Here is a 15,714-nt window from a genome sequence, read left to right as displayed (position 1 = left end):
TATATTGCGAGTAGAGGTTGCCCTCAATAAGTTCTTCCACTGTGTTGTGGATGCCTAAAGCCATTAGTTTCTTGGTAGAGGTGCTGATGGGGAGTCCTAGAGATGTCTCGTATGCTCCTCTGATAATTGTCGCGTTCCATGGCTTAAGGCTTCATGTACGAGGCCACGTAGTTGATGCGGCTGGTGACGAAGGCCTGTACGAGTCTAATCAATTCATGTTCTTTCATCCCAGAGTGCTTGTTAGATATCCGTTTGATGAGGCGAGATGTTTGGTGCGTGACGCTGTCCAACTTTTGGATCATGTCGCCATTGTGACCATTGCCTTGAAATACCTAACATTCCTAGGATGCGGATAGTGCCAATCTCTTTAAATTCTTCATCTTCTAACTTTAGGTTTAGATTACAGGGTTGTCCGCGTTTGGTTTTGCCTGTGCGTATTGGCCGGAGCACTATATATTCAGACTTTTCTGTGGAGCATGCTAGGCCCCGCGTGCCCGCATATTGCTGCACCGTGTCAATGCCTTCCTGCAGCATGGTTTCTAACTCACCGGCGGTGCCTTGCAGTATATTTACAGTTTGTCCAATCACCAAGCTCCCGCCCGATGATGTCACGTTCACTGCTGAAAACCGCCAGTGTGTGGTGATACCATCAGCGCCATGCATTTGTTTTTGCGAGCTAATTAAAATATTAAAAACTGGAATATATGCGGTACGGCCAGTGCTAATGGCATCACTATAACTCATTCTATGCAACCAACAGACAAAACAGTGCACTGAGAATGTGTTTCGCGGCCCCTTTAATTAAATGTCAGTAGTTTCTTGTACTTTTCTTACTTTTCTTGTTCTTGAAAGACGATATTGTGCGTTAAACCTTCACATGAGCTCCGTAGCTGCTCTCCGAGCCATCGTAAGGCTTTTTATTCTTGCATCTTCGTTTCATTTTCTTGAAAAAAATATTGAAATATTGAAAAAAAAGTGAAAGAAATATAGATTTGGGGTAGCTCCTAATATATACATCCAAACTTGTGCTCCTGGCAGTAAATTCACTAATGCATTATGCAAACTTCTTTCAACAGTTCTTTGTGTTTATTATTTTCCCTTTTCCAAAGAATTTACTTCACGCTATTTCTTTAACAATGCAACAATGATCATCACTATCACTTTAATCTTGACTTGGGCAGCTTCTTAATCAAATGCCAGTAGTTGAAGTTAAAAGTTCGGGGGTCCATGAAATCAATGAACAGACAGCCTTCAAGGTGGTCCATCTCATGCTGAATGATTCTGGCAGGCCATCCGTGTGTCTGCCACTCATGAGCCTCCCCGTACTGGTTGAGACCTGAAAACAAAGCCAGGACAGCCAATCAAAAATGCAACACTGTGCATAGCACTGTCATCTACAAACACCAAATAGCTACAACAGCATCCACTGGCATATAGCCTATTGTAACAAAATCTAGATGATACCAGGACCTTCCAATACTTTTCTGGTCATGAAGCCCATGTGAAATGCTAGACCACATCATGCCACAGTGTCTATTAAGAGACAATCTTCTATATGAAAAGATTAGCATTATTTACTACACACAGAACTGGCACACCTCAAATCATGTACAGGTGCGGACATAAGTAAATGGAGCACACTACTGTCTTCGAATATTTTTCCCGAGTTGCCTTATTGAAATTTCCAATAATGGTATGCATATGCTGGTAGCGGATGTTTACACACCTTGTCAGAGAAATAATGCTTCTTCATTTTCAACAGGGAAAGTGTGATTGCAGTTAGAACGGAATAGCGTGCTCCGTTTACTTACATCTGCACGTGTACTTTTTGTAAAATGTAAATCTGTGTTACCTATCTTTGTTATCTGTAAAATGTAAATCTGTGTTATCTATACATACTACATTCTCCAATTAAACTTAGTAAACTCTTTTCTTTATGGCACTCCAAGCAGAGGGACTTCTCTCAATATGCAAAGGTATGGCTAAGGAGACCTCCAACATTGGGCGTTTAGTCCCTACTGGTGTGCCTGGATGTGCGGCTTTTTTGCTTAAAGTAATGACTACTACTCCATTTTGAGCTGCAGACTAAATTTTCAGCCTGGAATGTAATACTGAAAGGTTGTATTTTCGCCTGTCTGAGCCACAAGAACATCCAATAGCTACCATGCAAAGACGCTTCTTTAAAGTGGAATTTTACAAGCTTCATGTCCACTATATGGGTCTAAACAGTTATGAAAGAAAAAAAGATGTCACCTCGCAAACAAACAGTGGTTGCCTCTATACTCCATTTCATACATCAGGCGCAACACTGTGAAAGGTACAGAAGTGGACCACATGGAGAAGTAAAGGGAGGCGTGTTACTTCCCACTTGTTCTGTGGCCGATTGGTCTAAGGCACAAGAAAGCGTCAGCGTGCTGTCAGCAGTAAGAGTGCATTTAATCAAGCTCATGACAAATATGTCTTGTAGTAAGCCTGCAAGTAAAGCATTCACTATGTTTCGCTCACCACAAGGAACGCACTACTTTTTGGTCGCGGATGCAGGCAGCGCAAACAAGAGCGCCAGCTTTGACAGCGTTGCACCTGATGTATGAAACGAAGTATAGTACACATGTGAAACTTTGGGGAAAGCTTCTTGGATGTTCCATAAGCAGAAAAAGCCTATTAAAGCCTGAAGATACTAGCATAATAGTGCACAATCTCAATCATAGCTGGTTTAAAAGTTGAGATATGAATTAAAAAAAAAATCCTTCCCAAAGTGCATTACGCAGAATTTGTCATGTATCGGCATGAAAAAACACACCCTCAGGCAGAGGTGAATGGTCAAAACTGGTGAGCTCCCGACCATTGTTGACAGGCAGTCAGGACTGGTGACAGAAGAGGATAGAGCAATCTCTTGTGTACCACTGCATCCATTTTTGCAGAAGTGTGTAACATCCAGCAAACTACTGCATGTTACTTTTAGTGGACTTCCTGATTCACCCATTAACTCAAAGACTAAAACAGAAAGCAGTACACATTGTGCAGGAGAAACATGCAAAATGGGACAAATATTTTGAGATTTGAGACCATTGTATGAGGAATGGTCAACATTAGCCTCCTGGGATACAGCATTTTTTTTTTAAGGAGTACTGGAAACATGTTACATTCAAATGAAAGTCTGGAATGTTTTTCCCAGGTGCACGAAACTTTTCAATACAGTTTCCATCAATGGCAATGCACTACTGTAAAATACTAAGCATCCCTCCTTGCTCGAATAAGTCCACTTTTTCTTGAGTTTTTGAATTTTCACAAAAACAGAACAAGCGCATATGCAATTATGCCCCATGTCTGGGAGAAGTCCAGAAACACGGCAAAGACGCATAAGCGCCCATTGCTCGGTATCTCTGTGACACTTATCACTGAGGGAAGTGGGGGTGGCGAAGGCAGCAATGAGATTATGCAGACAATACACCAATGCTCAAGGTCAAGCAGTTTCCAAAGAAAAAATTGGGAGGGTCAAAAGAAGGAACCAGAAAGATCTAGGAATTCCATGAACATGATGAAAGGAGCATAGAAAAAGGGGAGCTAATGAACTGCAAGCCGCATGCAGTGGTGCTGACGGAGGGTCTCCAATCATGTGGTCACGTAATCTGTCGAATTACTTTCTCCCCAAGCACATTCATTTTCGTTCGTTCGTGTTTGGCTGCCATCCTGAATTTAATGACTGGTCTTGGGACCAAGCAAGGGCCCATTCCAACTTGTGTCTGTCCTGGATTTTCAAGCCTGGACCTAACAAGTACCCATCACGTAATATAATATTTTGTGATTATCTCCAAATTTTAGGTGGGCATTTTATGGTAGTCTCTGCAGGCCAACAAAGAAGAATGAGGGCAGCTGTTGATGACGCCAGTAGTGCACTACACTGGTGACCTCTTTAACAGACGCAAAGTGCGTACCCTTCAGATGTTCTGTCATCTTGGAAAACAGCCTGAAGTCAGGAGGCACGCAGTTCAGGCTACAACGTGGGTAAGGTAAAACAGCTGCTCTCATCCTCCATCTGCACACAGACAGAAACAGACAAAGAAAAATTAATTTCGAATGGCCAGTTCAGCACTTTAGCAAAGCTTCTACTAGGTGGTTCCACGTAAGATCGAACAAAGGGTGGCTGGTCAATCTCTTAAATTTATTTGAAATTTTTATATAATGTTGCCTAATCACTGGAAAGAAGTGAACCACAATTAATTTTGCCCCCTCCCCTCCATTCCAATTTTTTAGAGTCATGCGAAATTATTAATGACGGAAAGTGGAGTTCCGCACATAAGTGCTCTGCCGTTCTGGCCAACTTTGGTTATGAATTACGGTTATGGTTATGAATTAAGTTAGGTACCTGGAAACTTTATTTGTGCTCCGTTATTTTTGTCTGTCGGCAAGCTATAGATGTTTTTATAAAATTGGTCAAAATCCACTTGAAAAATGTTTCTGCATCTAGTTTGCAGGTTATGTAAAAAACGGCTTGTAGCAGAGTGGTAGTAATGGTGCATTATAATCCATGCAAACAGACCTATCAAACTGCTGAAGCTTATATTTATATGTCTTTTCTATAAAAAAATATGGTGGTGTTAACTTCAAGAAAACACAAAACAACGAAAGCTGCAGATGACAGTTAAAAAAACAACAACCATTTTTTATATTTTTTAACTTTGTCCACATGTTCTCCTTTATATCAGATTTCACAATCAATAAAAATATGCTGCATAATTTTGTTTCTCTAGTAGTTAATACCCTTCCAATCAGATCCTTAAGCAAGAATTGACAAATTATGTATATTTGTCTTCTTCTTGCCTGCTATGTCTATAGAATGCAGGATGGATTGAATCTTTTTCTTAGAAAAGGTCTGGAGTAGCGAAAAGGTGTCGGCAGCACCGAGGGCGTCAATATTGAGACGATTTGTGCTCCGCAGCTGCCATGAGAGCACGACTACTATGCATACGCCTGTGCACCCTAGACGCTTGTTTTACGAGGCATTGCTTTGAGGGTTGTTTTCGCGTCCTTAGGCAGCGTGAGCTAGAGGAAACCGGTAGAAGCTGGTCTTTTGTCCCCAGACATGGTAGCGGCAGATGGGAATAATGCACGCTCACCCGCCGCCACGGTGCTCGGCACGCCGAAGAACCACCGAAAACGTGGCTTTTTACGCTCGAAAGTCAGCATGACGTTCTTTTCGGTTGACGCCCTTCATTATTGACCAACGTTGTATTGTGATGTATCGTTTTTCATTTTATTGTATTGCATTATGTTTTGTTGTATTAACGTATTATTCTCAGTTGCATTTGCTTTGTCCCCCCCCCCCCTTATGTAATGCCTCAACAGAGGCCTTTAAGGGTAAAATAAATGATGATGATGATGATGATGACGATGGCCGCACGGTGACACGGCCCAGCACGATGATTGGAGCGATAGACACTCTGGTCCTTTCCGGGTGATCCATTACGGCAGACCTTGGGAGCAATCTTCATCAAGTTGACAGAGGATGCACCAGCAAAGCTGTGCTGGCTGATTCGAGCGGAGACTATCTGTTGCCGTCGCCGCAGTGGCTAAGCCAGACACGTTCTAATCCACTCAGGGTGGAGGGGAGCTCAGGCATAGCACTCCCTATCGGTTTTCGGATGTTCACTTTCATCGCAGATGAGCGAGAGGCGTGCTTGCGTTTTGCTCTCACTGCATGTGCTTCTCACGTATGTCTCATGGTGACAAAGTATAGCTCTGACTGAGTGCTTTGTGCAGATTACCTTTCCAAGCACAAGAAGCTCATTCCGAAGAAACAAAATTTTCGCAGCGTCACTGACCTAGACATCAAGGTTTTGAAGCAACTTCTAATATCCGAAAGACCTGTGAATGTCAATGAGACAGACTACTTGTGCTACCCGCGCTTTCGTTACTTCTGCAATGAAATATCTTCATGGAAAGCACAATTTTGTGACGACATTTTGATGACACAGTGTCGGAGGGCTCGTCAAACACCAAGCAATGCTCACCAACCTGAGAACAAACCCTGAAAGCGCAATTCGGGCAGCCGGAGACTTTGTAAGTGTTTTATCGAAGAAACTGAAAGGTGTGCACCTAATACATGTGGAGGTAAAAGACGTTGTTGCCTTCCGCAAGTTAAAAAAGGAAAAGTGGATGACAGTGCGCGCCTTCCATGGCATTCAATCTTGGCATGTGTGGCAGCCAAGGGCGTCCGCAGAACTTTTTCCAGGGGGGTGCACCCGATGTCTGGGGATGGGGGAGGCGGTAGGTTTGTAGTTGTTTTCTGGTAGGGCATAAATAATATCCGTAATTCCAAGGGGGGGCAACCGCCCCCCCTTGCCCCCCCTTCCGGACGCCCATGGTGGCAGCTATCCAAGTCACCAACAGAAGCATCCTCTGTATTGTACGTGGCACACACAGCTGGGTTTGCATGGAAGAAACGAAGCGTACAAGAGCAAAGACATCGTGCATTGTCGAATCATTAGAATAAAAGACTGCAGCCCAGAAACAAATTGTTTCTAATGAAGCAGGTCCCCATGACCTTTTCGAATCATTCATTTTGTTAAAAATTATTTGAAATATGCTGGAAATATACTGAAATATTTGAAATGTAGAAGAAAGGAAGGATATCTGGGAAGCTTCTGTATGCAGTGCATGTGCTGGGAGAAAGGGAGTCATTAGAGTTCATGCTCATTCACAGTACAATCTACTTACTGTCCTCTCTGCATATGAAGTTTGAAAAGGAAGACAGGAAAGCCATAGCATATTTTCACAATTCTTGGAGGATAACTGTCCTTCGTTTGTGTAGCTGCTTGCAGTGTTAACATGCATCACAGAATCTGGCCAGAGAGTGTAGAGCAGGAGAGCACACGCCGTCTCAAGTTCCCTGCCATACCACGATGGCATGGAATCTGCTAAACTGTCATGTGCAGATGGGAGTGAGCTGTTACATATTTCTCGAAGAGCGTGCACGTGTGGATGGAGCTCAACACCTTGATTATCAGTCCAAATGAGAATTTGCAGCGATGTGTGGGAAGAGTGGTGGTCTCCACTATAACTAATGTTTTGTCTGCTGCAATAGAGGGCACCTCTCTGTGCAGAGTAGAGAGAGAGAGTGTGTGCGTGGCTAATAAATTAAATTATGGGGTTTAACATCTCGAAGTGACGTGTAACGTCTTGAAGTGACATGTGGGCAATGAGAAATGCTGCAGTGGAAAGCTCCAGATTAGTCATTTAGACCACCTGAGGTTCTTCAACGTATGCTGACATCATGCAGCACACAGGCGTTTTCATATTTTGCCTCCACTGAAATACCACCGCTGTGGCATGAGACCGAACCAGAGACCTTGAGCTCATCAGTCTAACAACAAAGCCACTTACCGATCGTAGCGCGTTGTGTGTGGCTACTGGATGCTGTGCGGCAACCATTCACAGTGAGAACATGCATCAGTGTAGTATGCATCTTTGAGCAGCCACTTAATACTGCACAAACAATAACTGATTTTCTTGCTTCCTTCTCTCTATATATTTCTAGAGTTTCGCCTTGCTTGGCGAGATGCTGATACAGGAATTACTGGACTGCCACTGGAGCCGACTAGTGTTGTGCAATAGAAAAAGTTAAATTCTAAATTTTAATTTTATTGTAACATCTTTCAATTTTTTTTTTTCCTACATACAACAAAGCTGCAGCCATCTAGAAAAACTTATTGAATACCCCTCACATTTCCCTCCTACATACCTCACAGAAAGACAGCATAGCGTCTATCAGCACCCTTTTCTCTTCTATGTCAAGTATTCAAGCCTTGCAGCTCAAGAAACCAAGAATTATGAAAAGCAGGTAGTTTGTTGCTGCTATACACTTACAAGCACCGCACATGACTCGCCTTCCACAGATTTCACTAGTCAACCGGAGGCAGAGCTGCCCTAGCCTACTGCCCTAGCCTGCTGCCCTAGCTTCGCTAGTAAGGTCTCCCAAAGCAAGGGCAGCAGTAAGAAAGATAAAAGAGACGAAGAAATTGAGGAACTGAAGAAAATAATCAGGAGTCAAAACAATGCGATAAACAGCCTTATGAGCATGGTTGAGAATCTCAACGAAAAGATAGAGAAACAGAATGCAACCCCCAAAAAACCACGAAGTAGTACGAGCAGGGTGGCCAGCCTAACGAGAGCACTATCCCCGGCAGCCGCTAGTGCACAGTCGCCGCCAGCAAACGTTCAGGAAAAAAAGAGTGACATGGTGGTCGAAACCGTGACCCCCACCCCCCACGAAATGAAAAAACAGGGACAGCAATCCGGAACAAACTCTGGAAGAAAGGCTGGCCGAGAAAGTAGAAAACAGGCTAATGAAGAAACTAGAAAGTAGGATTGACGGAAAACTCAAAAACTTCGCAAATGAAATAGAATCCAGAGTAGAGGATAAACTAGAGAACTTTGTAAAGAGAATAGAGATCCAATTCATAAGGGTAGCTGAAGAGCTTCAACACATTAGAGAGGAAATTGCCGGCATACACGCCTGGCAAGCCAAAGCTGAGGAGGAGAATTTTGCATGGCTTCATAATGTATTGCAAGCCCAGTAGCGCTCAAATCTGGCAGTGGAACTGTCGAGGGTACCAACGCAAGCAGCCGATATTGCAACAAATAGTGCAGCAACTCGAAGACCCTCTGCTAACAATGGCTCTACAAGAAACGGGAGGTCTGGAGAAATTGCAAGGCTATCAGGTGTTTTACAGTGACAGAGGAATCAAACCTAGGGCACTGACATTAGTCAAAAGAAACGTAGCAACAACAGAGCATGACCTAGAAGAAAGGACAATAGAAAATGTTTTCAAGGAGATTTTAACAGGCAAACGAGGGGAGTCAAACACATTCCTCCTAAATATCTACAGCCCGCTCAGCCAAAGAAAGGTGAGATTAAGGCTCTAATAAATAAAGCAATAAAAGTGGCTAACAACCAAACCACTCATAATAATAGGTGACTTTCATGCTCCTCACCCAGAGTGGGGCTACCGACTGGCGAACCCCAAGGGCAGACAAATATGGGAAGATACACACAACCTAAGGCTCACACTGCTAACAGACCCGGAGTATCCCAGTAGAGAATGGAACAGCGTTAGCAAAGATACCTCGCCAGATTTGGCCTTTACTAAACACATTGCACAGGCAAAATAGCTAAACACGGAACAAAATGTAGGGAACGACCATCACCTCATAGTGATCTGAACAAACACCAAAGAAATCCCCCTTTCCAAAAGTCATGGAATGGGACAATTTCAGGGAACTCAGAGGGAAAAGAGAAGAAGTAGACATTGATAATATTAACAACTGCTGCGAGGTGATTAAAAGGGACGCAAAAAACGCAACCAAGATCATAGAAGCAAAGAAAGCCCCGGAGGTAGCAGACAGTCGCCTACTACACATGCGGGAAGCCAAACAGAGTATGGAACGCCAGTTAAAAAAGCAAGGTAGAAACAACCGCAACCTCAAAAGAAGGATAGCGAGGCATAATAAGGAAATAGAGGACTATACATTTAAACTATGCGAGTAACAATGGAACAATAAATGTGGCGAAATGGAGAGGAACATGAATCTCCCGCAAACCTGGAGTATCCTTAGACACCTGATCGAACCAGAAAAATCCAAGATGAAGGCGAGGACTAACGAGACAAAGGTCAGGCACACATGCAAAAAGGATAGCGATGAAAGCTTCATGAGCAAATGGTGGAAACCTACGTAGGGGATACGAGTAAGAGCCAACTCCCCGACTACGAAGGGGCGCCAAATGAAACCTTCACAGAGGCAGAAATTGTGAGACTCAAAACCAGAGCAGCCCCCGGCCCAGATGGGGTCATGAACAGGATGCTAAGAAACCTAGACGATAACTCCATAAGAGCCCTAACAGGGTACATGCGGGAATGCTGGGAGAAAGGAGAAATTCCTCCTCAACGGAAAACGGCCAAAACAGTCCGCATTCACAAAACAGGAAAGAAGCCACAAACAGAAAATCTCCGGCCCATATCTCTAACATCCTGCATAGGAAAACTCATGGAACACATCGCTCAAACTAGAATATCGAACTATAGACCGTTTACAGCACGTAGTTCTTCCGTTTGAGACCAGATAGCGCCACGGGTGCGCTCGGAACACGGCGTCATTACTTGCCTCGTAAGTCGCCGGCGTGTATGCCTCGACGCAGCAGTGGAAATGTGAAAAGAGAAAATACATGCTCTGTTGTGGGTTGCTAGAAGTGCGACAAACAGTTAAAGGGGCGGGATGCGATCGTTTGCGAGCTTCACGGAACCGAACTGCACAAGGACGTACTGCCCCTGTTCGCGCCCGTTGGACATCCACCCTTTCCGAACGGGTGAACGCAACACACACGTTCGCCAGCACTAGACAGCGAATATAGAAGGAAATGTCTCGATCTTGGAAAATCTGCGAGGGTAAGTGTGCAACATAGCCGCATGAACAAGCTGTCCCGCCACCGATACGTCACAAAAAAAAAATGACTTACGCTCCTATACCGCTAGTGCATATTGTGCAGTGCATAGCCGTGCGAACGGACAACGTTTACCGTCAGTTCGCGTATTACACACCGCCTTGGTGTTACTGTTGAACTTCGCTCCAAGTAGCGCGGTTTTTGTGGACCACAATCGAAATAAAGCATTTGTGTTACGGCTTCTGTGCTCTGCGGTTGGCACTTCCTCGCGGTCCATGCGAGACAGTCACTATAGAAGTGACTCCGGCTGATTACTTACAAGCAGCGAGACCTCGAGCATTTTCATGTCCGCATATCGAGCATGGAGCGTACCACAATTTTATACTATGTGAGGCTGACATAATTGTGAACTTCGTGTAGTGAGAGCTCTGCCATGTGCGCGTTATAACAATTATATCGCAGAATCCTTGTAAACGATTGCATCCAAACTTGTGAAGGCTGCTTGATGCATGGTACTGCTTACATGATTGGGTAACATTTGTTTGTTTACTTATTTTTGTCGCCTTCCTTTGTTTAGCAAACCAACAGAAAATATTTTAGGCTTCCTAAGCACCTTTAACAAGTTGTAAACAAATGAGTACGATGTGCATGTGAGCGTTTTAGAGTCTCCGCAGTCTCCGCATGCATGTACACAATGCGACAACGACCTGCGCAGCCGCAGGGTCATTAAACCTTGCTGTTTTAGATAACAACAATAAAAAAATATTAAGCAAATCCTTCAGCGGCATTCAGGCGATCCACCCGTTGCCTTGAACAGGAGGAGAGCTCAGCGGCTCTTCGCGACATGAAGCCCGATCACGTTTTCACGCCTAAAATGAACAATTAGGGTTTTCACATGTCCTTCGAAGCTTCGGACTAACCACAGTGTCGTCTTGCCACTCCTTTACAACCGCATCAGCCGAAACACTGCCTGTCGGAACCGAAACATCAAACGCAGCAGCCGTCGCGACGAGGCGTGCGTCGAGTGGTCAGGAGGCGAGTAATGGCGGCGTGATCACGTGATCAAAGATGGCAGCCCCCATGATACGCCACTGTAAAGCGTCTATATGAAAGAAGACAGTCTGTGGCCAGATGAGATGTATGGTTTCTACCCTCTCCTCAGCACACAGGATGTCATGCTGCTACTAAAGAACGACATCATTCACTCTAAAACCAAAGATGTGAAGGTCATCCTAGGGCCTGGCCTAAAAAAGGCCTTCGATAATGTTAAGCACGCAGCGGTACTAGAAGGGCTCAGCCGGGCTGGGGTAGGTCAGAAGACCTACCGCTACATAAAAAACTTCCTCACAAATAGGACATCAAGTATAAATTTTCAGGAAACCCAACCGGATGAAATACAACTGGGAAGCAAGGGTACCCCACAAAGGGCACTGCTGTCACCCCTTCTCTTCAACATGGCCATGAGAGAACTTCCCGATAAACCAAAAAGCATAGGAAAACTGAATTTACAATTCAGTATGTATGCAGACAACATTAATCTCTGGATAAATCAGGGCAGTGATACAGAGATAGAACAAAAAGTGGAAACAATCAGAATCCTAGGCCTACACATGCAGTTGAATGGGCAGAACACAATCACCATCAGGAAGCTGGAGGAACATACGATGCAGACCCTCAATCTAATCAAAAGGGTAACAAGTAAGAGAGGGGGGCCTAAAAGAGAAAAACCTATTCAGGCTAATACAGGCCTTCATAATCAGCAGAATCAGCTACGCCACGCCGTAAATAAATTTAAAAGCAGCAGAGAGAAACAAGATTGACACTCTCATAAGGAAATGCATCAAGAAAGCATTAGGGCTACCCCTATGCGCATCTTCGAAGAAACTCCTAGCCCTCAGGATGCACAATACTTTGGCAGAACTAGGAGAGGCAGTAAAGATATCACAACTAGAGAAGCTAAGCATAACACATGCGGGCAGAGCCATTCTAGCCAAAATCGAACTCAAAGCAGACAGGGGCATAGATGAAAGGGACGAAATTAACAAGGAGAACAGGAGCTGCATTAGTATCCCCCATTTCCCCCCAAAAAATGCACCCAGAACTAGATAACAAAAGGAGACAAAAGAGGGCTAAAGCGCTGGAACACACATACGGCGAAAACCAAAAGAAAAGGTTGCCTACGCAGACGCGGCAGGCGACAGAAATAAAAAATACACGACAGCCATGGTGGTGGACAGCCGGGGCAACCCAATCACAGCCACCATCATAAGGAGGACAAATATAGAAACAGCAGAGGAAGTTGCGATCGTGCTTGCGTCTGATCAAATGCCGAATATATTATAAGCGACAGTAATCCAAAATTTTGGTACAGGAAGGGTCTCTCCTCTCACAGCCAAAATTTCAAGACAAAGAAAATTGGACAGGCCAATTAACATAATCTGGACCCCCGCGCACGAATCTGTCCCGTGGCAACGAGGCTGCCCATGAGCTGGCTCGAGATCTCTACCACCGAGCAGCTCAAGAAGGGCCCCACCTGGAGAACCACGGAAGAGAAGGGCGACTAATATCATATCAAGAAGTAACTCAGCACTACAGGCAACACCGCAGGCAACTTCCCCCGCCCAGTGTGAAGCTTACTAATCAGCAACCGGTGGCGTGGAGGCGTCTTCAAACAGGCATCTACCCGCACTCAATATTAATTAAACACATTATCCCGGGCATTGAGGTTGACAAATGTAAGAAATGTGGAGCAAGAGGGACCCTCGCCCATATTATTTGGAAGTGCACACAATCCCCAGGCAGGGCGAATAAAATAGATAGTGGAGACGCCTGGGAGACCTTACTGTGTAGCCCGGACCCTGAGCACCAGCTACTCGCTGTATGACTGGCTGAAGAGGCCGCTGGGATTCAAGAAATCCAGGCCAGCATCTGACGCAGCGACCCTGTCCCCCCCAATCCCTCCTGGCTCTTATTTCTCGACGGGAAGGGGAACGTTTACAGGAGTTTTTTTAATAAATGCAGTGGTTAGCATCAACAAATCCTTGATGACTCCAAGTCAGCATTCTGCTTCCAGTACCTTTGGTACGAAACAGCTCTGAAAAGGTGCTGAACACTAAAGGCGCATTTATACTTTGCCAGAGCGTGTGCGCGGCATAGCGACGCCACATTGGCAAAAGCATGACCCTCTACACTCCAGCGGCAATGGTCGACTGGCGCGTTCGACGGCCTCCAGCACAGAATGGAACCGTCTCTATTTCACACGCCGGCCGCCACCAGCCCGACCGGACCGCTTCCTCCTCTCGTCGGGGCTGCGCTGCTTTGCGAATCTACAACAGGTGGCACGTCGAACGTTCTGAGCATGCACTTCTCCAGGCACAGTCGCTGCACTGAGCCAGAGCGGTTGGACTGTAGAAGCCGAATTTGTGCCTGATGCGGGGTTGCCAGCCTTACATGACAGACCACCACCGGTGCTCATCCCCGCCGTGGAGTATAAATGCGCCTTAAAATGCATCAGTGTTCTGCTGTGATTTCATACTTTACAGCAGCAGGACATATGGCTGACTCGCGTTTCCGTTAAACACACCAATTGCCAAAATTGCTTGGCTCTGTCAAGATGGTTTGGTTTGGTTTATGGGGTTTAACGTCCCAAAGCGACTAAGGCTATGAGAGACGACGTAGTGGAGGGCTCCGGAAATTTCGAACACCTGGGGTTCTTTAACGTGCACTGACATCGCACAATACACGGGCCTCGAATTTCTCCTCCAAAGAAATTCAGCCGCCGCGGCCGGGATCGAACCCGCGTCTTTCGGGCCAGCAGCCGAGCACCATAGCCACTGAGCCACCGCGGCGGCCTGGCTCTGTCAAGAGCTCAGGATCAAAAGATGTCAGCAACTCTAGCTATACAGACACCTGCATCAGCCATTTTGATGTCACCTTGAATGCACTTGCTGCATCAGATCTCAGCCAAGGAGCTCCAGGACAACGAAAGTGCTGATGTCCAGCCGACATTCTCGATACAACTAATGCACTAGATAGTATGTTCCTTGCAGCATGGGTCCTTACTACTGCATTCACTTGTGCTGACATATATCCACAAACTCAAACCTGGAATCACTTACACCGACTCACCACGGCAGCACCACACTTGAGCAATGGTGCATCAATGTAGGAACTAAATCAATTAATCACAGTGCAGGCATTTCAAAAGCGGACACACAGACAGCCACCAACTGACTGCTCAGCATAGCTGAAGCTGAGCTAGAGCAACTAGCTCAGCCATGGTGGCTGCAACAGAAAATCTGGATCCGGACAATACTTCATCAAACAATAAATGATGCATGTTTGAGAACTGCAGAAGCATTAAATTTGTCATCACACTTTTTCACAGGTGCTGTGAGTGCTGGAAACTTCACAGCAAGTTTTTGAAGATAGTGCACATCAGGAGAATAGTTACCAATATTTGGTCAAAGTTCAAATCCACATTCCACTAGAGCTGACAAAATGGGCTTTAGATCCAATGTATTTTTCTGAATATATTTTGTTCAATATCCATAACAGTGAATTACTATCAATGACTCGCTTTATGGAGAGCTTTATTCATGCAATAAGATGTCTCTATTAGCAAGGCACAACTGGGTTATTTCAGATAAGATCAAAAAACAGGTGGCTGGCCACCATCTACGATTTACCTAATATAACTGATCTGCAATTATTTTTGTCCAGAAAAAAAACCCCCAAAACTTAGAAGCTAAAAAAAATTTTTGATCATGAGGAGTTGGGCTCTTGCGCACTGTTGTCTGTGCTGAACCAAACATTTTGGCGGGCTCGCTGGTTCATGCTGCGTAAAGGGGCTCTGAAAGGGGCTCTACTAAAGTTGCGGTACGCCTGGGATGTCAAAGCACACCGCTTCACGAATATTGTCCAGCAAGAATTTTTTTAATGCGCCTTGTAGAAGCTGAGTTATCTGTAGTAAAAATTTAGCTCCTCTTGTAGCTCAGCTTACAGATAACTCCCTCTCCTATTGTCACTTTTGCATGCTGGAAGGTTGGTGCTCCTGCGCCGGCCCCACCTCCAGGGGCAGAGCTTTCTCACCCGCTGGAGCTACGCGGCTTATTGGCCGCAGCCATGGTACCCGCCTGTTGTCTGAAAGAACCTAACAAATATCCACCTCACAACTTGTATACGCAGGTGCGAGTGACGGACGAGGGGGCGAGCAAGAAAAAGTCGCCAGGAAGGGCTCACCAACTTTCACGTGTGATTGTGGGTTTTCTGCTGCG

The 15,714-nt window shown here is 45.2% G+C and overlaps 1 protein-coding gene across 3 annotated transcripts in view; it reads right to left on the bottom strand.

Annotated features, from left to right (window-relative positions):
- Window positions 1-1,064: 1,064 nt before the first annotated feature.
- LOC149351052 (peptide deformylase, mitochondrial-like) overlaps window positions 1,065-15,714 on the bottom strand; it is a 28,763-nt gene continuing 14,113 nt past the window's right edge. For 2 of the 3 annotated variants that reach the window (XM_089580239.1, XM_089580240.1), the window contains one exon: window positions 1,065-1,336. In XM_089580239.1, coding sequence (XP_089436365.1) covers window positions 1,158-1,336 — 179 coding nt within the window. In that variant the 3' untranslated portion in view covers window positions 1,065-1,157. Of the gene's footprint in view, window positions 1,337-3,935; window positions 4,037-15,714 lie in introns of all 3 variants that reach the window. The other variant, XR_016290492.1, reaches the window with a different exon arrangement.

The sequence above is a fragment of the Amblyomma mixtum genome, chromosome 3 (assembly GCF_055824585.1).
Source record: "Amblyomma mixtum isolate Tamu chromosome 3, ASM5582458v1, whole genome shotgun sequence".
Lineage (NCBI taxonomy): Eukaryota > Metazoa > Arthropoda > Arachnida > Ixodida > Ixodidae > Amblyomma > Amblyomma mixtum.
The sequence above is the reverse complement of the archived record's forward strand: the minus strand, read 5'-3'. Positions and strand labels throughout refer to the sequence as shown.